Raw genomic sequence first — 23911 nt, forward strand, 5'->3', positions numbered from 1 at the left:
GGCAGCCAACAAGAGCTTTGAATGTCCTTTAGGAAGCCCAGAGAACTATGCTTGAAGACTACTTAATGAAATTACAAGAAAACTTTCCTTAGATAGTTCAGGCTGTGCTGAAGGATAAAAAGTTGTCATACCAGATATGGACCTTTAATCTTGGTAGAATTGTACAAACTCAGATTTTTCCTTATATGTTGTATTTCAGATATTTCAGTAAATCACTATCATTTTCCAGCAAACATGTAAAGATATGAGCACGGCTCAAGACAAGTACTGTGTTTAAAAATCAAATCACAGTTAATGATGATTAATTGTGATAGTCTATTCTTCTCTATTTTGACTGTTTACCAGCAACCTGTGGCTTGGCTGGTCAATAAAACCCAGGTGATAAGTAGACTACAGGGAAAAATATTGTCCCTGGCCTAAAGTTTATATTCATATACAGATGTGTGTTTATAGAGATTATCTAACACTAATACTGTTATGTTGGTAGCCACTAAAGACTTAACACAGCACATATGCAGTGGAACCCACTGGGATCTGCAAATAGACACTGATGTGCACAACTGGTGAAGTCTCTCATGGAGCGCCACCTCACAGAAACCAAATGAAAGGAAAAAAAAACATAAAGATGTAAAGTTTTATTGATGTCTTCATACAGCTGAGTGCAGATAGAAATGATGAGAAGCCACGAGTTTTTGTCATTAACTCTGTGGCGAACTGTTCTGTAGGCATGTGAAAAAAGAGCCTCAACGAATATTAAAATAAACAAACAAACAAAAAACTAGTGTATCCATCATTTCTGTAAATGCAAGTGGGATTCTTTAATTTAACTGCAAATTTTTACTTTACATTTCAGAACATCAAGATGTGCAGTGTTACAGCAGCAATGCAATGAAAATAGATACAGAAATATAGAATATGCAAAACAAAAAAACAAACGTAACACATACATATATATATATATTTTTTTTTCTTTGATGGTATTTTTTGTTTGTTTGTTTTTTTGAAGGCCTCATATTGTTCTCGTATAAGAACAGGGGCTCCCTGGTGCGCCTCCGCCAGCGCTGTGGCGACGGCATCAGAACACACAGGGTCGAGAAGAGAATGAAGAAGGCTCACAGTGTCCTACATTGTAGCAGCTCCCATAATCCGCATAGGCAGATTTTTTCATTTCCACCTGGAAGTCTGCCAATCCAGAGGATTTCTCCGCTGCTGACAACATTTCATTGCCCAGATGAGAGGACATATCCTAGTCCTACAAATAATATGGCTACCAACTGGACAAGCACCCACGTCTCCATTAAAATTAATGCAACCAAAAATGTTACAGTAAAAAAAAAGGAGTTTTTTTAATCTCCCTCAAAGATTAAAGTAAGGTTTCCTAATTTAGAAACATCAGTGAAGAATAGAGCATGACCTTTGCAGGGTTACACTCCTCTCTGACATCATCACTAATGCAGCGCAATGATATTTTAATAAAACTTCGACTGTTTCAAGCGCATGTTCACTTATTCCATCACATCATTAAGTTGCTGCTTAATTTATCACGTCTCGGGAACTTGTTCTCGCTCTTTTAATGGGTGCAAAAGGACATTCAACCGCACCGCAGAAAAGTGCACAAGCAAAAACCTCTGCTGCACGTACATAAAGAGGACTTTAAAACATTGAAAGCAAACATTTTTTGCATTTTCGTGTGTCCCTTGTCGTCTGTGCTGCTGAGCTGCGCCTTAAAAGCTGACCAAAATTTCACAAGAAAAAGCACATATGGTTTTCGCAAAAGGCCATTTTCACAATTAAAAAAACAAACAATTTCTCCATCTGTTTTTTTTAACATAATGTGCTGCCAATGGACAAAAATCATGAGCAGAAAGCAAGAAAAATACACTTTGCTGGAATCCAATTTCTTGATTTTACATTAAAACACTGTTAACAAAGACACCGAAAAGAAGAACAATCACAAAATGATCACACGTCTTTATGTTTATGCTATTAAGCGTGGACCATCGCATCTCTGCCACATTCTGTGCTGTCCAGTTACCTACTGCATCCTAGTTCTGTCAGCTGTGTGTAGAAGCTTTTTAATGGCTTTTACGCTAGTATCTACTCAGTCAGGAAAAGTCCACAAGGAGACTAAAAGAAAGCCTAGAGGTGATAACAAAGTTTATATCATTTGTTGCCTCTCTTATATCTGTTTCCTTAGAGGAATCAAATCAAGATGAAACAAATGTCCACCACAACAACAAGAAGTAACAATAATTAAGCTGCAAAAAGCGTAAAAGGTTTTATTAACCAAGCAGTAACAAGATCCATCAGTTTCCTATATATATATATATTTTTTTAATATAACATATCCATCGATTTAGACTTTTTTTCTGGCTTAGTGTGAGGCAATTAATACCAAACTCCACCTGACAGCAACATTTATAACGCCCACAGAGTGCTGCTCTCATTTGACTTCCCCTTTACATCTCAATATTTTATCAGCTGTGAACCACTTGGCTTAGAGAAACACCAGTGGACCGGGGCTGCTCACCAGCACACTCAATCATTAACACACATAATTACTACCCAGATGAGGAATTAAGGATTGTCCTTGAAGGTCAAACCCAGTCTCTGCCCTCACTGAGCACTCTGCTGGCATCCGCAGCTCAGTTGATTCGCCAGTCCTGGGCAGCTGTCCGACATTGCTATTAACCTGAGCAAAGCCAACCCACCCATAAAGCTGTTTGGGATATGGCAGCTGCTCAAGGGGCAGTGAGGTATTAAACATAGATTTACAAGAATGAAAATGTCCTCCATCCCTCATAATCTCCAGTCCTTCTACACGCAAGACAAGCCTCACGCACATGAACATACACACACTGACTTATGCAATGTTGTCAGAAAGCGGCATCGACTTGTTTAGACACACCCCGCAACACCGTGTGTGTAAACAGAAAGCATGCACTGCCACTTGTGAGCTGCTCAGGCTCATGCATAATATTTAGACAGTCTGCCATGTTGGAATACCTCAAAAATAATCAACAGCGAGGGTTGTTCTCGCCCACTTTGAACTCGTGAGCGTCCACCTCATTTCACCTCACTCCTTGGCTTCTCTGTTTCATTGCTTTTCAAACAGCAAGGAAGCTCACAGTGTGTACTGCACTGCCATGTTACTTAGGAATGGTTTTCCACAGCACATCAAAGCCTGTTTGGAGCTCACATCGACTACGAATACAGTGCAGCATTGTCATTATAAGGAATGCAACCAAGAAGAGCTGTTTTCAAAGAGGAGTCGAATAAAAGTTGATCTACTGAGGAGAAAACACGAAATGACAGCAGCTCATATCATTACAGCAGACTGATGCAACGGCACATCTTCTTCAGATAAGCAAACGATTTTGAAATCCCCTCTAACGTCTTAAGGGTTCGAATTGAACGGACACATGAACTTGTGTTTCCAATAAACACAGAGTCTTTGAGATTATGCAGACCACATAAATATGTAAAAATGTTGGGCTGGTGCTCTTGCCTTTGGGATTTGAAAGAAGCACCAGTCAGAATATTTAGCTTCCAGAGCCCAGCGGCCACACTGGTTTTCCTGCATCGGATCCTTTTAGGAATCAAAAGCACGGTCTTCACAGATTTCCAGAGCAGCCTTGGTCGCACCTCCAAACACTTCCACATTAGCATCAATCCAAGGAACCACGTTTCCGGGCATGTAAGCTGAACAGTTGGCCAGGCCCATGATGTCCACGGGCCGCAGTACTCTGTCCCACATGTTGAACTGGCTCAGCTCGCCCACAAAAGCCTGGGTGGCATCAAAACGGCCTCCCACAATGTCCTTCATAGAGAAAGAGAACAGAGCTGAGTTTCTAAAGGAAATGTAAACAGACTTTAATTAAAATTAATAAATTCTGTTTGATTTTAATCAAAATGCAAAACAAAAGCAAAAAAAAAAACCTAGACCCCACTGCAAATTCTTTTTAGTGTACTGCCACTTTAAAATATCCAAATGCTGTGCAATCTGCAATACTGTGCAATCTGCAGCAATCTCACCTTAAATGTATGAGTGAGGAAAAAAATCACCACCTCCTTAAGCTCCAAAGTAATGCACTATGAGTTAATAGTTCTCTGAGGAGATTTTACATCACTGTATATTTCTATTTATATACATAGTGCTGTCATGGAGTTAACCAGCGTAATAACTTGCTAACACAGCTCCCAGGGGTAAAATGTTGCCTTTTAGCAGTGGATGAGTGAGGTAATACTGAAAGGGCCACAATAGCGTGAGAAGAGCCTCTCTTCCTCCTCTTCCCTGCTCCCTGCTCAGAGCCTCTGGCGTTGAGCTTGGGGGAGAATACCCCCCAGGGATGTTATTGACACAAGGAAAAATACACATGCACACACAGACACACATATACATGCACATACACCTGTTCTTTACCATCAAAGCTTCTCTATTGCTCTCACCTGCTCCTGGCCCAGGATGATCACCCCTCCAGGTTTAATTGGGTGCCAGGGGGCCAAGTTGTCCCCAGTGCCTAAACGCTCGCCATCCTGGTAAGCCTCCCAGAAACCATCTCTAGTTGTCCAGGTGATGCAAATGTGGTGCCAGCGCCCGTCACTCACTGACAGAGGGAGTTGGGCCACCTGATTGAGAATGAAGTGCAAGGTGTGAATGGCGTGAGCACAGTGAGGAAGGCTGAAGAACGAGGAGCAACGATAGGCAGATACAGTATAAGGGTGCAAGAGAAGTCGAGAGAGGTACAAGTGTAATTGTGGCATGCTAGAAACAAGGACACCAATTAGAAGGGCCGGGGCTTCAAAGAGACAACCCTCTGCAAAGAAATCCCCACATGAGCCGTATGACATATAAAATTTAGATTACCCAGGTGACATCAAGGGATAGAGCATCCTTCAAAGCAGTCAGATAGCTAACAGCAAAACAGTGTCCTCTTATGCTTTGTTCACAGATCAAAGAAAAACAACCGGTTATTTTACCAGCCAATGACATCATAGTCCTCTGAGGATACAGTGCGGCACATAGGATTATCAGTGTGTACTGTAACTCATTAGCTTTTTTTTATATAACCCTACAGGGCTGCTTTATCCTAATACCTAGTTGCAGATGTAGCTCCAGATGCAAATAAACCCGAAAAGATGGGCAGTCACTCAAAATAAAATTCGACTCACTTGCAATTACAGAAGCAATTGACCCTGTTAAGGACACCAGGCGTTACACTTCACCACAGCGAACACTGGGAAGGTTGTTATAAAGTCTGTCTGATTTGGAGCATTCTGGGCCACATGGACTGTTTAAAGATTCAGGTTGTAAAATTGAAAAAAACAAACAAACAAAAAAAAACAACATTCGTCAATTATTCTGCAGCAATGGATTTATGCCAGCTGTGATTCTTTGTAGACACAGAGTTTCGAATTAAAGCACTATATCCACAGGGCATACTCTTGAGAATGACTGACTCATTTTTTAATACTACAAATGACACACTCACACCGTAAAACATACAATTTTGCAGTTATTACATAGTTGAAATGCATATTCTCCTCTTGGCTTTTTAACAAAAAAATAATAATATTTTGACTCGCTATAGCAGGAAAAGCATGCATGTTTCTCTTTTGTTCCATTTCTCTATAAGACAAAACAAGGAAACTGGAGCCTGGAAGGGGACACCTAAAATGAAAACCATTGTTGGTATCTACATCTATGCTTTTCCCTCTATGAGATGTCAAAATGGCCCGTGATGTGTTTTACTTAATGTTCAGAGGACTTTCTGTTCCTCATCTCCAGCAGGGTGTTGATGAGGTTCTGCAGGTAAGTGTGAAATGTTTTTAGAAGGTGACGCAAGAAAGAGCGAAGTCATTAAAGTGTCCGTATTCTACAGCAGTGATTACAGTGATGTTTGTCTTCGCAGACAACCCAACAAAAACGCACCAACTGCATGAATTTTTAAGGATATTTGGAAAAATCTGGACCCATCACACATTTGTACACTTGCCAACAAAACAGTGTTACTATTGTACAAGGCCAGCTGAATCCATTACTGATTAAACTCCTGGTAGTCCCATTTGAATGAAAAATTGAGATGCCACTGGCATCTTTTGAACATTGGAGGGGAGAAAAAACATGACAAAAAAAAATCAACTTTTTTCCCCTTTTTCTGAGACAAAATATACGATGATGAAGATGCTGCTTTATAACAACAAAGACGCTCTCTCCCCCCATAACCAAGTACAAATACATAATACAGACAACGCTGCACTTTTTAATACTGTCGAGGCAGCTTTCTGCTTTCTTCTCAGTATGCTGCCAAATGAACAGCATAAACAATGTGCCCCAGAGGGCCCTGTTATCACTGCGAACAAGTTTAGCACATGGATGTGCTGCTGCACATACGGTTATCATATTCACCAGCCTCTCCTCGCTCTCTTCTGCTCTCATGCTTTCTGTCTCACTTCCTAACTTCCTTTTTTTTCTTTTTTTTCTGGCACCTTCTCATTTTTCCCCTCTCTTTACCAACTCCTTCTTACACTGCTCCATCACCTCGAGAGCTTGTTTAATTTCCACCCTCTTTCCCTCTTTTTCTCAGTCATACTCTCATCATTTTCTCCCACCATCTTTCTATTATCTGCCTGACTTGAACACATGTATAATGCATAGTGAAGGAAAAACTGTGGGTAGACCTGTCTGTGCCAGTAACACCACAAGTCAACAAGATAGTGGGACTATGATTGTTTCCAACGCAGGAAAATATTATCATAAAATTCCCCAATTACAACAATGAGCTGTGATATCATAAGACAAAGAAGTGTTAAGTACTACATTGGATAATGTGTGTTCTTAGCTTTACACTAAGAACTTATTTCCCATGAAGCTTTGCTCCGAAGTTTCCATGTGATGTGAAGCTTGAACCCATCACAAAGAAAGCAACATTTAGCCTCAAAATTGTGTCTTTCATCAATAAAACAATTACAGGTCTTTTGCTTTATGACAAAATTGCATTAAATATTGATAAAAGTTTATTTGTTTTTTAACATTTTCTTATATTTTGGGTTAATTGCGATTACACTGTTTAACTACAATATAACCTCCAAAGAAAGCAAAGAGGACAATGAAGCAGATGAGCACATGTGGCAGCACAACTCCTCTAATGAATTACTGTTATTCGCGGGTGTGAGCGAAATGTGGGTCGATGGTATTAAATGTTTATAAGGAGCAAAATTAAATATTCAGAGCTAATGGTCAGCGAACTGCTTCTCGGCTGTATCGTTATTGTGCACACATGTACGTACAGAAGCTATGTGCTTGTTTTGGATCCCAAAGCCGGCTCATTCTTATTCATTCTTTGCATTTAATTAGTGTCTTTGCTGATCCACATTTACGCCCATCATTAGAGCCAGCTGTGTTGCCAGGAAAATACTAAAGGATTTAGAGCATCTGTCTTCAGAAAATCAGGTCAGTGTGAAGGATTTACTCTGCAGCATGAGCAAATGGTGAAATTTAAGTTCATCACAATAGACTTACCTTGTCATTGACTAGTAGCTCAATGGGATTGTTTCCCCATTCAATGAGGACTATCTCATTGGCCTGGCCTGGAACGCCATATGAAAATGGAGTTCCTATTCCCGGACTAGCGCTGGACTTGAGCCACATGCAGACAGTGAAGGCGTACATCTCTGGGAGGCTCTTCTTGATGCGTCCATACAGGTAGTTTGTACGGAGAGGAAGGGACACCTTGAAATCCTCAGGTGACTTGAAGGCATTATTATCTGTTGATAGATGAGGAACACTTAATGTAATATATTCAAAGTTATTTTTAGTGTGTCACGACTTGATAGTTCTGAGGATGACGACAGAAAAAAGAAGATAAGAAAGTGTGAGTCACTGTCACACAGATCACTGCTACTGTCTTGGTAGTCCAAAGATGAAATGCAGAGCTTTAAAGATCCATTTTCCACATTTTGCTTTTTGCCAATTAAGAGCAATTTCAAAAATATGTAGAACAATTGTAGAACCTTTGTGCTGTTATTCTTTTATCTTAACCTTTGCTGTGGAGAAGACTGATGAAGTCATAAGAAATGAAAAATGTATTTGCAGTGAAGTGGACTGATTTTGAAAAACAATTACAACTTTCCACTCAGTCCCACTGCATTTCTGTTTTTTATGTTTCTTGCTCTTCACTTTTCCCTTTCCTGTTCAAGCCAACTTTTTAACCAGTCAATATTTGACCTAGGCATACTGCCAGTGCATGCTGCTGCCTCTGTGTTTTCATGATCCTTCACCCTGAAAAGCCTGAAACATCTTAGATAGACACAAATTTGGGACCATAATTCTAGCCTAAAACAGGGAAGAGGTTTCATAGACAGTCACTACAAGATACATACAAGATATTTAATATGAGGTACAGCCTCCTTTGGAGGTGATGCAAACTGTCTCCCATCTGTTCGTGGAACGAACACGTGTCCGGATCTGTTGTTGAGGAATTGCTCTCCATTGCTGGATGTGTGCAGCCTGCAGCTGTGCAGTGGTCGCTCTGTGTGGCTAATGAGCACGTTGGGCCAGCAGGTCCCAGACATGTTCAGTGAACCATATGAAGACTAAATGATAGCCAAGAAACTGTCTGGATATGTTCTTGATTTAGAAAGATCTGTGCTATTCTGGCAAAGTGGGGGCAGGCATTGTCCTGCTGAAACAGCTGCAGGGTGGGGGGCTACCACAAGAATAGCACAAGCACAGGTCGGAGGTTGCACCTCTATCCAGTTAGATTTCCACCAAGGATAATCAGATCAGAGATGGTGCTCTCATAGGCATGCAAAGCTGTAGCAACGGCTTGGACATGCATGTCAGCATCCAACATGCCAACAGGCTGGCCTTGTTTGACTTCATTCAGTCACAGCACAGTGGCACTGATGACAGTGTTGTACAAACACTGTTTTTGTCTTCTAACATTTATGGCTTGAGCATCCAATAACTTCAACCAATTATTTTAAAATTACCAATCACAAATGATTAAAACCAACCAACCAACTAAAAACGACTCACAGAAGATATTTGGGCTTTCCAAGAGATTAAAATCATCTGATGAGACTACACCAGCAGTTGGTCACCAACTTTTCTTTTTTTTAGTCTAAAATGTTGGCATTCAAGTGATTAACCATGACGAGTAACAGTGCAAGTTAACAATTAAACACTAGCATTGTTATCTTTATGAGCTGGAACAGCCTGATGTTAGCATGCTACATTTGCTGAGTAGCATGAGCACTGAGTTTGATAGATTTGTAGGTGAAAAACTAAAAAAAGAAAAACCTTTATGAGTCCTATTAAATCATATCTGTACCAAATTTCACAGTGACAATGACTGCAAAGAAAACCTATATAACAGCAGAGGGGTGCAGTACAACACTATGTTCCCCCCCTTGCTTGTGTGACTTCTCTCTGAGTACTCCGGCTTCCTCCCATGATCCAAAGACATGGATGGGGTTAATAACAATTCTAAATTGGCCATAGTTGTGAATGTGAGAGTGAATGGTTGCCTCTCTGTGTTGTCACCATGATAGATTGACAACCTCTCTACTGTGCATCCCATGTTTCACCCTGTGACCACATCCCTATGGCCTTCAAAGTTCAAGTTTTCTTTTTTCATATTCAGGTAACAATGGCACACGGGCTTCATTTGGACAAGAAGTTTCCAAAGAGAGACAGAGAGAGAAAGAGAGAATAAATCTAATGGCCAGCTCTCTTGTAGTGGTCGGGACATTTTCAGATTTGAGTAAAACATGAATTTAGTGGATTGAGAGTGCCTAACAAGCAAAAGATCCCTGGGAAAACACACAAGACTCTGCCAAATAAAACATGTGGAGTGACCGTTTGTGAATAAAGGAGCAGCTGAAAGTGGCATCTTCTTCTAGTGAAACACAAAGTTAAAAAAATAATGTTGACGCAAAAAGAGAAGCCAGGAGAAATCAGGAACTATCACCTGGGGACCGCAAATGTCTAGCATCTTGTTCTATTGATTACTGAGATGCCCGAGTCTGGACCAAAATGCTGAATTGACCATGAACCGGCAGACAGACAGGGGAACTGGCTGACACACTGCTAACCTTGGAGTCATAACTTGCTCCAGGCTTGTTTACCAGGTGTTTCCCAATCTGAGGAACACATCGCCGGCAGATAGTTCAAGAATTTAACAAAAAAGTTTCACCGTATAAAACTGTGAATAACTTAAGGATTTCATCATCTACAGTAGACATAATTATTAAAAGATTCAGAGACTCTAGAACTTCCTCTGCACTTTGAGACCCTTATAAGGCACAGCACGGCAAAAACACACTTTCCTGTGTTCTGTGGGTTGACTGATCAAAATTAGAAGCTCCCTTTTCTCCAAGTATTATTATCAGCTGTTGACAGCTGCTGAAAAGCTTTAAAGAAGATGTGAGGTGGCATTAAACGTGCTTCTGTGCCAAATTTGTAAACACTGTGTTGGCATCACATGGAAAGATTAGCATTTTCTTTTTTAGAAAAAAAAATCCAATTTCAATTTTGTCAGTTTAAAAATATCCTTTAAAAAAATCTTTGTTCTGTCATAAGTTACATCAATACAGGTTTTACAATATTTTCAATTTGTTTCCATTAAAATTTGTATGAAATTTCAACTTTTAAAATTGTAAATGCACAAATTTTCATCCTCCAATGTTATTATGTTAGTGCTCCAATTCGCTTAATTCATTTCTGCTCAAACTCAAAGCTTGGAGCTAATTATTTAGCTGTTGGTCAGCTACATAAAGGAAAGGATAGTTGTGAAAATCACACATAATATGATTTAGTGGTTGATTTGCAGGAAAGTAACACATTTCAGTTTTCAAAGTGGTGGAATTAGAGTTTTACCTGTGCTGAGCACAATACTCTGGCCTTATACACCGCTAAAAACCACAACTCCTCTGGTTATATTGCGCAACTTTAGCACTAAAATAAGGCTTTACAATGCAGACCATTTTAGAATTAAATTGGTTTGACTGCTGAACCGGTCAAATCAATTTAACCTGCAGAATTAGAATGTGAAATGTAAAATCTAAAAATGTGCACTGAGCTTTAAGTCAATACTGCATATTTTACTTTAATGCACAGGGCAGATGATACCAAGCTATCACCAGTGTAAAAATCTTCACAAATCCAACTGACACAACAACACCACACCACAGCCTTGAAAATCGCTGTGGAATTGAATCGACATCTCTCTGGCACACATTTGATATAAATTGAACTAAATAAGTCTCACAATGTAGCATTTGTTGAAGGTCTATTGTACTGACTTGCAATATCATACATGCGGTTGTGTTATTCGGTCCACTGCCCATCTGAGCAATTAGCTTTAGCTACCCAAATCTATAGCTTGTATCAGACCCCTGACTCTATCAGCTAAACCTTAGCGGGGTGCATGCTGACCGTCTTCTACCGCTGCTCCATTGAAAGTGTGCTGACATATTGCATCGGTGTGTGGTTCTCCAGCTGCACCACAGCACACAGAAAGGCACTCCAGAGGGTCATCAACATGGCCCAAAAAATCATTGGACATCCTCTTCCCTCCCTGAAGGACCTGTACAGCACTCGCTGTCTCAAGAGGGCACGCAGCATCCTACGGGACTGCACACACCCAGGACACCGGGTGTTTAAGCTGCTGCCGTCTGGCAGGAGGTTCAGGCTGCTGAGGTCCCGAACAAATAGACTCAAGGACAGCTTTTACAACAGGGCAATAGCCCTGATCAGTGTAAATAGCTGACCTGACTGGATACCTCCCTGGACTTTTTAGGGGGAGGTAACAATGTTTAAAACGATAACAATAATATTTATATTTATAACAAGGTGCAATAATAATTAATGTGCAATAATAACAGTGTGCAATACACATACACTTATTCTTCTTTTTTATACTAAGTTAATATACTGTGTTGTGTTGTTTGTTACGTTGTGATGTGTCATATCGTGTCGTGTTGTGTTATATGTAGTGCCGACGTAGGACAGTTTTTCCAATTTCATTGTACTACTGTACTATGTATGACTGTGCAATGACAATAAAGAGTTATCTTATCTTATCTTATCTTATCTTATCTTATCTTATCTTATCTTATCTTATCTAACAGGAAATAGGTGAGTGGCGGGATCATCTTCTAAAACAGCTTTCCTTCCAGCAGACATATTTTGTGGTATTTTAACATGTACCATCAAAGTGATACCCGGGAGTGTGGACATCTCTTGAACATTTCTTAAACTCATTAAGCATTCAACGTTGCTTTCCAAGCCTTATTTTCAAGACCAGGAACTTCTCTGAGAATGGCTCTGAGAAAAGGATCACTTTTACTTCCATCATCAGAAAAGTGCACAGGGATTGACTAATGAGTTCTAAATCCAGCAGACAACAAAAAAGGGGAAAAGGAAAAAAAAGTTTGGCATTAAATTTTGCCATGAAATTTCCCAGCACCCATTATATCACTTACTTTTTTCGAGCTCTGTGATCCTCTCCAGGAGGGAATTGAGCGCACTCTCGGTGCGTTGGCGGTGGGCTGCTGTTTCATTGTAGAGCTGGCTCTTCTCCTCCTCCAGCTCAGCCACCTTCCGGAGGAGCTGGGTCTCCAGCGCCCCCAAACGTTGCCGCAGCAGCTCCCTGAGCTCTGGTGGCAAGGGAGTCAGGGCCGAGACACCAGCGGTTGACACATTTGTGATGGGGAGACGCAAACTCTGCTGCTGGGAGATAGATAGATAGATAGATAGATAGATAGATAGATAGATAGATAGATAGATAGATAGATAGATAGATAGATAGATAGATAGATAGATAGATAGATAGATAGATAGATAGATAGATAGATAGATAGATAGATAGATAGACATTTATATAAATACCCAGATTTGTCTTATAGTTATCTATATATTGATATCTGATATTCTTTTAGCACTATTGTTTTTGATACATCAATATCAACATGAAGACACTGATTGGTGACCTGCCATATATCTGTGGATGTTTTGGGTATTTTGGGTATTCGGTAGATTGCACAATGCTTGTTTCCAGGTTGTTTTTGGACTTAAGGAAACAGCTCTACAGCCTCATGTTTATAGGGGGTGCATGGTTTGATTGCAAAATGTTCCTCAGACATTTTTAGTTTCCTTTGCGGCCTGGTTCGCCATGGAATTCAGAAACCTTGTGGATTCATTTTTTTTTCTGACACAATGACACCATCCCAGAGCCTCAGTTGAAGAGGTTATTTGGTAATCTGAGACTGAAATCAGAAGCAAACAGTCACATGGTGCAACTGTTGATGTGTGTAGATGGCTTTGATATGAGATGCACATCCTACTCTAGACAGCCATATTGCTATCAGCAACACTGGTTTTGCAATAATCAGGATGTTAAGCAGGTCCAGATCAATAGATATGTGATTAAAATGCAATGTAATATGTATCCTTATGACTGCAATGCATCCTTCATCCAATCGGGGTATTGAAGCTTCCAATCAAGTGAAGAGGGAGAGGAGGGAAGGGAGTAGAGAGATAGATGGATCAGCAATGCAGTATACTGAATATAAAAATAGCCTTGAATTTAAAAACAGTATTATAACTGCTTATGGCATCAGGGCTGTGAGCTGGTGAAAAACACAGTGCGCAATGACATGACATAAGCGACAAAGCCAGGGCTTATGTTAGCGTCTACTGCATGTAAAAATAATAATTAAAAAAAACGAACCCCCCCCCCCCCCCCCCACTTCACTATAGTTGACCTCACTAAATGTGATCTTTGAGCCTTGTAGAATTAAATGGGACTGAGCAGAGGGCTGGTGATGGTGCAGAACTCCAGAGCCAGAGCAGAACTCCCAGGCAAACAAGACAAACCATTAAGCATTTGATTTGATTTGAAAATGTAATTCTCTGATGCAGGTAAAATCTGGGGAAATGAAAATCATCAGCTGCCACGAATAATTAGCCACACGACCGCAAATAAAAGCGTATGTGGAACACATACACGCGGCACTCATAAATTATTCAAGGTTGCTTTGCAAATTCCTGCACCACATGTATGATTACACCTTTGACAAGATTTTTTTTTGTTACTCATCTCTTATTGATGGCTCTTATGCAGTGGATTTCGCCATCAGAGATATATTTTAATGATTAAAGGGGTATTGATGTGACATGGCCATTACGTGACCCTTTGATCTCCCGATTCCCCCGAGAGGTCTCCTGCGGCGGGGAATATTATCAGACGCGCAATGCTCTATAGTAATACATGATAGTAGGGGGGGGGGGGGGGGGGGGGGGGGGGGGGGGGGGGATGGAAACGATGCAATGGTGCATCTTATGTTCACGGGGGGTGAGAGGGAAATAAGACAAAAGTGCTTTTCTTATGTAGCTACACAGCATGTTTCCACCTTACCTCCAAGTTCTCGAGCCGACCTTTAAGACTCTGCATGGTCTTGCCCAGTTGATCTATAGTTTCACTGGGGTCCCGGGGCAAGTCTCCCATGGTGTTCTTGCCGTACTCCTTCCGCCTGGAGCCCTGACCTCGGGACTTGCCCTGCGACGACTCGTCGGCTGCCGCCTCACAGCGCGCAAGCTTAGAGTTGAGCTCTTTGATGGTTCCCTGCTGGCTCACGATGGTCTCCTTCTGCTGCAGGATGGTCTCCCTAAGCTGGATGATCGTATTCCGAAGCTCGTCCTCCACTGGGCTGCTGCTCTGGACACGGTTCCCCGTAGGACCATACCCGCAGCCGGGCTCTGCGCCCGGAGGAATAGCGTTACATACAAAGCGGCTACCTGTAGCATCCTGGCTTCGCACCGCGCGTCCAGCGACTAGATACAACAGTCCAACTACTAAGGCCAGCATCCTGACAAGATAGACTACACAAATCCCACTGTAAAAAAGGGGAAAATGATCCTAAATTACGCACTTAACGCTTGAAAGTCTTCTGTAAAATAATAACAAACAAAAAAAGCCCAAACTTCCTACAACACAACTCATTCATTCAAATGGACATTTTTTCTGGACTTTCAAAGTGTAGCAAGAAGAAAGAAAAAAGGATGAAAAAAGATCAAACTTCATCTACAGTGTAACCATGGCAAAAAACTAGATCAGAATCCGCAGTGAAAAATCGTAACAGCAGACATCCACCAAACTCACGGTCCTCTTAAATAAATAGATACCAGCAAATCTAAATTCTTTCTGCAGATGGTGCAAGAAAAACAGGTTTTGATAACTCCTTTACTGGGAAATGAGTTGGAGTCTATTGAGTTGTTATCATCACAGAGAAAGAAAAAGAAATGGAAAGGGGGAAAAAACAAATCGGGCTGCAGAGAACTCAGTTTTGCTGTCTTGCCTCTCCGGTTGGTTGGATTGTGAGTGAGTGGTGCTGAAAAGACAGCGACGCTGCTCAGCCAGATTATTATGGGGAGGTGCGCACTGGCGCATCCGCTCATCAGTGGAGCGCTCAGGTTATTCAGCTTCAGCCTACGTCATCACTGAATCCTAGTGGAGCGGGTCCGCGCTCCAAGTGTCTCTCATTGAGTTTTTATGACCTGTTTAGAAGCGCCGAAGCTTAAAGATGTCAAAGCTTCTTTTTTTTATTGTGTTTCTTTTTATTAAACAAACGCACCGATAGGGAATGCTTCGCCTCTCAACGACCCGTAGAGCCTATTATGGAATACACAGGAAAATGTCCCCACTGGGAATAAACATGTACCACAGACTCAATAATGTGACACCCCCTGACGGATTTAATTTAACAGCTGTCGTGATCTTGCGTCGGCTCTTTCTCTCTCTCTCTCTCTCTGACCCACAGTGTCTCAGCGTTGAAGTAAGTGGCGTTTTTTCCCCAAGGTGCTCTAACTGTAAGGGCAAACATTAAGATTAAAACACATTTTCCCTATTCACACACTGATAATATTGAAAGGGGTTTTCATTTCTTACAAAATAAAATATCCAGTGACAGACTGTTAAAATGGGATAGTTAAAGGTGTATTTGCACCAAAAGTTACAGTGAATAAGCCACTGGTTTGTTATTGAAACTTCATGCTATTACAGAATATAAAGCATAAAAGGGTGTGCTTCTTTTCAAGTGTTAATCCTCAGTCATTTCTCTCTGCAGGGGGTCTATCTTTGAGTCCAAGCTCCACCAATTTAATGAGGCTACACTCTCTCTGTTAGATAGAAAAAAAAAAGATAAACTTAATTTGTGTCATTTGAAGTCAAACTGGGCCAAATATAATTACCAAATTATGTTGCAAACATTTTCTAACATTTGAATCCAGTCCCTGTAGATGTAAATCTCCCACTAGCTTCCCATTTTAATGTGGAAACCTGTCTAAACTCCGAGTTAAACTGCAATCACAACATCTTTTCAGGATAAGAGCTCTTCTCACAATACCCCGAAGACAAAGAACAATATTTGTAAAAAAGAAAAAAAGAGAGAAGTCTTTCTATTACCAAACACACAGCGGTGGTATGTTGTAGCGTGTGCAACATGATTTAAAGCCATCTTTTCTATATAAACCTGGAGGCAAACATGTGTAAGTAGAAGATGAGGTCATTAGCCTCACTAGGTTTTCACAGTAGGGAGGGTTTGGCACTCCCTTTAAGGGAGCAGGTGTCTGTCAAGTCTAGTAAGAATATGAAAAACTTCAAAGCCAGACACCGACTGAGTTTATATTATAAATCCAGCTCAGCACACCTGATATCACGCACTGAAACTTTTTTCCCCTTGCCTCATCAACCTTTATTTCTCTAAGATGTTTCCACTCAAATTCTGAAACAGTGGGACAGCGACAGCTCCTGCTGGATGCTCTCTTAACATGGTGTGCAGGATTACCATGCTGCCCATCACAGCCTTCATCTCCAATCTGTTTGCAGGGCCTAACAGCTAAATGTCAGCAGGCATTAATGCACACACAGTGTACAATGGGAGGGGAACAGCCCGTGGAAGTCACTGCTAAGGGAAGCAGTTTCTAATATGACAGGTCCCCCGAGAGAAGGGACGCATAATCACCATGGCAACTTTATCTTCTAGCTGGCTGCCCTCCAACCCCAACATCCCTTCTCCCCACTCTTTCCACCCCACCTCAGCGAGGAAAGGAGCTGGCAGAGGTGAAGCGGGAGCGCTGAAGACTGAGCAGAGATGACAACTTTCACTTCAAAGTTGATGGGATAAAGTTATTTCCTTTCATGTTGCAGCTGGTGAGCGCCGGGGTGAAGCAACTTTCCCTTCTTTTTTTGGCGCCTCAGTGAGGGTTAAGAAGTCAGCAGGGAATGAACTCTTGTCCTAAGCTGAGTTTCCCATCTAAAAGAATACATGTCAAAACTAGGTTGCTCTGCTTGCCACTTTATACAAGACAATAAATCTTGGATGAGCATCCAGAAAAACAGAAACAGTGCTGCATGCAGTGGTGAAACACAACGCAGTGACAATACTACACTTCTCAACGCTTTGCAGATGCTATTTTATGGTTGCAACTACTGTGTGACTTTACAGAAGTGCATTAAGTAATGAGCAGTTTTCAACATAATTCTAGCCACCACAACCCTCTGACCTATACAGCGTTCAACATAGTTTCAAAACAGATTAAAAGAGTGTAATTTGTAAATATTACACAGCTGATAGGTATGGATTGCTTACCTCATAGACAAATAGATTCATCATAGACTCGTACACATAGATTGCGATTAGGTCAACACAACTAACACAGATAACATGTGATTTTCCCCATTGCATTAGGAATCAAATCACATCCCCTCCACAGATTTCAAGATCTCACTGATGTAATGGCAACATCAGCATCCTAGCAACTCTCATTACGAGCTGCTTTTGACAGTAATGCTTCTGGGTCTATTTAAGACCTTAAGGAGTGTGATTCATTACCCCCCTCCCCGACTCTTTGCTCATTCCGTGTACTCATTCTTGCTCACCATGTGATATTTCACTACTTTCAGTTCCACCTGTTGAGTGTGATGTAAGCACCACACTCACAGAGCATGACACATTACAATGGCTGTTTGATATTTCAGTGAGTCACATTGTCCAAAAACACTGAGCCCATCTTCCTGTGTTCTCAACATCCCTCGAGCCACCCAGTGCCCCCCGCTGCCTGCTACCTGCTCAGCAGCATGCTCGTAGCCATCAGTTCTGCGAATTAGAGTCTGGCACAGCTGACGCACTGCAAGCAAAGGGAAAGTGCACGTATACTGCACACAAACGCATGCCTGCGAAGGCAAGCATGAGGCACTTGTGTTATGTGAATGGCAAAAGTCCGTCTCAGACATAATTCTGTTTGATGTGTATTTGTGTGTCTGAGGAGAAAATGACAAAAATATATATAGCATGTTTCATTAAAAGTGAAAAAAATCTAATGTATGAAACATGTTCTATATCAGGCAACGAAGGACGAACCACCAATTCTAACCAAGTCAAATGAAGTCTCCAATATAAAACCTGGTGGTGCTTACCGTACTCCACCTGCTGTACTACATCTCTAACACACACGTTGCGGTAAGGTGGTAGGTTTAAAGGACATTTTTTTAATGCTGCTGCAGAACACTCATGCATACTGTTCATGTAGCATCTCATAAGCAGCCCCCATCTGCCAACAATAATGCAGCTTGAGGATGACTTTGTGTGGGAATAATCATGTTTGCGACACACTCCCTGCTGGTGCTGCAGTTACTCAGCGACTCCATTCATTTCTCACATCAGCTGTCAGCCTCCAGCACCCCTTCATGGCAGAGGAATATTGTGAGCTGATGTCTTGGCTTTGTTCATCTGGTGTTTGCGTTCCTGGCAATATGCTGTTGGCTGTTTTGCTGGTCTGCTGCAGATTTCCTTGTAGGCGACGCCTTGGCTTCTGATGTCTGACAATCTCTCCTCTTATGCGGCTGCTGTTGCCAAGTATACTTATGATGACCGCTCGGTCAAGAAAAGTTCATGGTTAACTTAGCAAAGGTCAGTTGTCAGCAGATGATAGAAACCAAACAGTGGACTGTTTTGTAAAAGTCCAACTACTGATTGAAAAATCAACTGTGGACAAAGAAAACCATCTCCATTTGTGAATTTTTTGGCTGTATTGCAATGTACTTCATCTTTGCACTGAAATGAAAAAGAGTCATAGTCATAGGCAGCTCGGGACTTCATCACTCAGCATAAACGTACTTATATGTTGTTTTACTCATTTGCTTGGGAGGAAAGCATCGACTATAGTTTGATTTATCAAGGTCATACACTAGTTTGTATTTAATGTGTCCCTGAGGTGCCTATACTTTCTGGATAGTACATTTACTGCATAGTTAAAATTGTTTACATACTTTTGAATAGTGATGTCAACTCCTTTTAAGATTGTGGGTCACATACAACCCACTTTGGTTCTTAGTGGGCTGGACCAGTGAAATGACCCTTTCTGTCAGTGTAAATACATTTAACTAAACATCTAATCCCTGAAATGATTAAATTTAAGAAAAAAGTGCAATTTCAACAGTATGTCTCAGTTTCTCTATATGATAAATGTGTAAAAAGACAGAAAAGCTTCTGGTAGCCCATTGCCCAGATTGTTTATTTATAAAATAATAAAGTTTTTGTTAATTCACAGATTTCTTAAAAACTTGAATCCACTATAATAAAAACAGAAATGTCTATAGCAAATAGTGGAAAAGCAACTTTCCTCTGATTTAATTATTTATGTATTACTCTACTACCTTGGTGTAGTATAAATGGCAGTGCAGGTCTTTATTAATAGGAACAGCTGCAAAACATATGGCAATACATCTAAAAAAAAATTCAAAATATATGCATTCATTCACAAAGCCTTTCTTTGGAAGTCTTTCCAAAGAAAGGCTGGGCCCCTGGTCTTATATTTGGGAGTAGGTTCATTGTGGGAGCCTAAAGTCAAACCCCACAAATAGTCTGTTTTTGTTCATACTGAAGTAAGGTTTTCTAAAACAGGTCTGCACCAAAACTCATGAGCAGTCTTGAAACGAACCGGCGGAGGAGGATACGGCACAGAAAACAAACACGGTAATCTTTGATCCCTCTAATTTCAGTGCTGGGTGACACATGCCAGTGAAATTAGACAATTATTTCTCCACATATGCATCATTACACATTGGTCCTTTATGCAGCTATCATGCTGGATGTAGGGCAGCTGCCTTTTATAAATAAAAAAAAAAAAAAAATAACAAGGACTGATTGACTTTGTTCAGAACCCTGCCAAATCCTTTGATGTTGAGAGTGGCATTGAAGTGAAGCAGACAAGAGAATCATCAAGTTCAAATTGAAAAGAACTTAATCTCGGTCCGTGTTGGGAATGTTATCAAGCTGCTGAAGTGCTCGCCTTGGAAAAAGTGGGGAAGGATGTGTGAAGACAGGTGGACTTAACTAGGGTTTTGCAATGACCTGAACCCTGATGCAGGGCCACGTATGACACAACACAGTATTTTAACAGGTTGTCTGAAGTGGAAAAAAACTGTCTTTTCCCCTTGCATCAGAACATTCTGGCTTCTTTCAATTAGAACTTGCATGACACTTATTGATTTAACTATTATCAAGTAAACTATGACTGACATGCCCGAGATTTGTGCTGTTATTCATCTTTACAGTCTTTCTTGCTACATTGCTCCCAAGGCTGTGAGCACTGCATCATGTGGAAGTGCAATAAGGTCCAGTTCGCACTTTATGGCCTAACACACAGCTCTTAATGACTGGTCCGTAAATGAAAACAAACAGGGTGGCTCACAGGTTGCATTATGCAATTCACATGCTGCCATAGGGAATGGCCGCCCACAAACACCACATGGCCCGCCACCATCGCCTGGCCATAAGACTCTGCCTGACTCAGTGTTTTTGCATGTGTTATAATTTGTGTATGTATGTACTCTCTATTGTAAAAATGAGATGCAGTAGCTTCTAGGAAAACATTTATAAGATAAGAAAACAGAAGGGAAATTATTTAAAGCTCTAATTCTCTGTGCAGTCCTCCAGTGCACCGTCTCTCCCCGCCTCTGTTGTTGAGTAACATAAGATACACTCAGCACTCACTGAGACGCCCCTCAGCACAACAGTGATGGTTGTTGTTAACTTCTGAGGAGAGGGTTTTGTCTCTTTCTGTATTTTAATAATTCGCTGTTTGGAGGGTTATATGAGGAATGTGCTTCTCAGTCCCAGGAGAACTGCTGGCCTTGTCTTCCTGCTTTGTGATCAGAAAAACTGCTCCCATTTTAAATTAAGCAATTGAAAATCAATTAACCTCTAAAGCATGAACAGTCGATCCTCTAAGTAAGAGTTCTGCAAGATGATACAAGCATGGCTCATTTGAAGGTGATAGAAGTAACCTTTGGGTTGTTTTCTGGTGATTTTATTGCTCTTATTGCCAAAGTACCCATTTAAACTAGAAGTGCTTGCTGCAGGTAGATAACCCACATTTGAATGATAACTCAAGTATTTGTTAAACTCCATGCAAAAAAAGAAAACAGTATTTATTGGCTGGCTCTAGGCCATAATTTTACAGCTGCACAGGTCTGCAAAGAACAACCTAAAGTACAATGGAAGATATATGATAAACAATAAAATATACAATTCTACATGCAATCTTGTAATCAATGCAATAAGCAAGTGAAATCCAAAGCTGTCCCTTTTTTTTTATCTTTTCCTTTCATGCAAATGTGCACAAATATAAAAATAAAAGACTAGTATTTTATGTCCTTTTTGTGAGTTCAGGTAACAGATATTTTTGGGGATTTAGTGCAATCCTTCAGCAAGCAACAGGTACTATAAGGACAAAACTGGTGCGATAAACATTTGTTGATAATAACAGAAAAGTCTGTGGAAAGCCATCCCTATTTAAAATTCTCCACTGATATCTGGGACTCACCCCAAATAAATGAGCGTTCAGTGTTCAAAAGGTCTGCTGGTGTCTCATAATATCATAACTGCGGGTGCTGTCTGCCAAATGTGGCTGTTTTTGATTAGAAGCAGGCCACGGGGGACTGAGCCAAGGTCCAGCTGTAGCAGGTTGTGGCTGGACTGGGAGATGGAGCATGGTGGAGGGCGGAGGGGTGCGGGGTAACAGGCCTGGCAGCATCCACGCCCAGGGGACATGCAAGATTGAGACCGAACCTTCTGCATGTGTAGGTTGCCAGATGTTCTCTGGACAAAATATAAAGCTGCCTAGCCCAGCAGGGGCTAGCCAAGAGAAAGCCGGTAGCTGTGTCTTTGTCATGGAATCCAATAGGCTCACACTGCTGGACTACCAGCTGTCAGTTTATGAGTTTTGGGTTGTCTCAGCAGGAAGCCAAATAATTTGGGAGCTTTTTTATTTATTTATTTTTGTCTGTACTGACTTATTATTGGTTAACTTTTTCACTCCTTTTCCTCACAATACAAAGTAAAGAAGAAGAATATTTTAGACCGGCCTTCTTGACAGACTTCCCAAGTCTCACTGATCACGTAAGCTTGCCAAATGGCTCAGGAGTCACAGGAAGCTGCGAGCGCCACGTCATGTTGGACTGTGATCTTTGATCACAGATCTCACATTTCAAGTAAAAGGTCAGGATAATACCATCATGCCACTGTTGCAGTGTTGTCAGAAAGATGTCAGAGTACAGGTTAATTGTTGAAAACATACTTTTTTTCTTCTCCTTTTCACAAATCTGTATTGCATAGAGAGTTAAATCCATGTGGAAAATACACGCAGCTTGCATGAAATAGTCAGGTGTCATTTTGTTTGTGATTTGTTTTATTCATCTTTTATGTGTCTGGATGTCATATCAGAAATCTAGGACTGTGATTATAGTTTTTGTTTGTCTGTAGATGTGTCTAGATAGATCTGCACTATAGCTTCAATAATGAGATCGCTATCAGATAATGTCTGAATGCTAAAGATCAACATCCCAGTATTGGACAATAACGTCAAATAAACCCTGCTGACTGTCATCAGCGCGCTGCTGCGTGGATGACTCCCAAATGGTTGTTACATTTTAGTTCAAATTAAGGATCCAAATAAAGAATACACAAGGCAGGTATAAAGAACAAAACTCTGGCTGTAATTAAAGCTGGTGAAAACCCACAAGAAGATCAAATGAGGAATAACAAGCAGAAAAGGGAGAGACGAATAAACAAAAAGGTTTAGCAGTTCACTGCATTTTAACAAAGATGTAAATTAAAGTACCGTGTAGATTACCAGTGAGAATTTAGTTATTCAAGCACATTATTGTATTCACTGATTTGTTTTCTCTCAACCATGTTGCTGAGGGTCAAACCACATAAAAGAGGATGACAAATTGCAAGTAAATATGGAAATGTGGAAATAATCTGGCTCATTTGTATGTCTAACCTTTCCAGACTCAATGAAAGCATAGCATAGATCCATACATGGATTTTTAAAAATTTTTTCTTTTCTCTAGTGTTTTGATCCATTTTGGCTGAGTTTAGTGTTTTCATTAGACAGTCGATTCAGCCGTCATTTTCAACTACTACATCACTGGAAATTAGGAAAATTTAAAATAGCAAGTTTCAGAGTGAAATAAAGTTTTATTTCCTTAATTATGCCAGCAATTTAAACAAAGCAAACTTGTGATGCAAACTTGGCAGAACAAATGGAGAGCCTTTATTGAGGCTGATTAAATCTAAAACAAGAAATCCAAAAAAAAAAGCACAAAACAAGGTTCAAAATCCTAAGGAAATCAGAAGGAACCCACACAGGCAATATACTAAGAACAACAGCGCAGGGAAACAAGAAGTATGAAGCTATGAACACATATGAGGTAATGAGGGAAGAAACAGCCAGGTAACAAGAGGTAGCTGAAACTAATCAGATAAAAGGGGAAGTAAAATCAAACAGAAGAAATTACAGACAACAGACTACCAAAATAAAATGGGAAGTGAGCTGCAT

At 40.7% G+C, this 23911-nt stretch overlaps 1 protein-coding gene across 2 annotated transcripts; it reads right to left on the bottom strand.

Annotated features, from left to right (window-relative positions):
* Positions 1–642: 642 nt before the first annotated feature.
* nptx2a (neuronal pentraxin 2a) lies at positions 643–15423 on the bottom strand. 2 transcript variants are annotated; one of them, XM_085454087.1, is made up of 5 exons: positions 14424–15423; positions 12490–12733; positions 7523–7767; positions 4450–4629; positions 643–3820 (listed from the first exon to the last, which is right to left on the bottom strand). In XM_085454087.1, the coding sequence occupies exons 1-5, from the start codon at positions 14871–14873 to the stop codon at positions 3593–3595; spliced, it is 1347 nt and encodes a 448-aa protein (XP_085310213.1). In that variant the 5' UTR covers positions 14874–15423; the 3' UTR covers positions 643–3592. The 2 variants fall into 2 exon arrangements, with proteins under 2 accessions (XP_085310213.1, XP_085310212.1); XM_085454086.1 differs by having other exon boundaries at positions 12490–12736.
* Between the last annotated feature and the right edge of the window lie 8488 nt (positions 15424–23911).

The sequence above is a fragment of the Copadichromis virginalis genome, linkage group LG4 (assembly GCF_057382275.1).
Source record: "Copadichromis virginalis isolate Kocher_CV1m ecotype Utaka linkage group LG4, C_Virginalis_male_GT1.1, whole genome shotgun sequence".
NCBI classification, from domain to species: Eukaryota; Metazoa; Chordata; class Actinopteri; order Cichliformes; family Cichlidae; genus Copadichromis; species Copadichromis virginalis.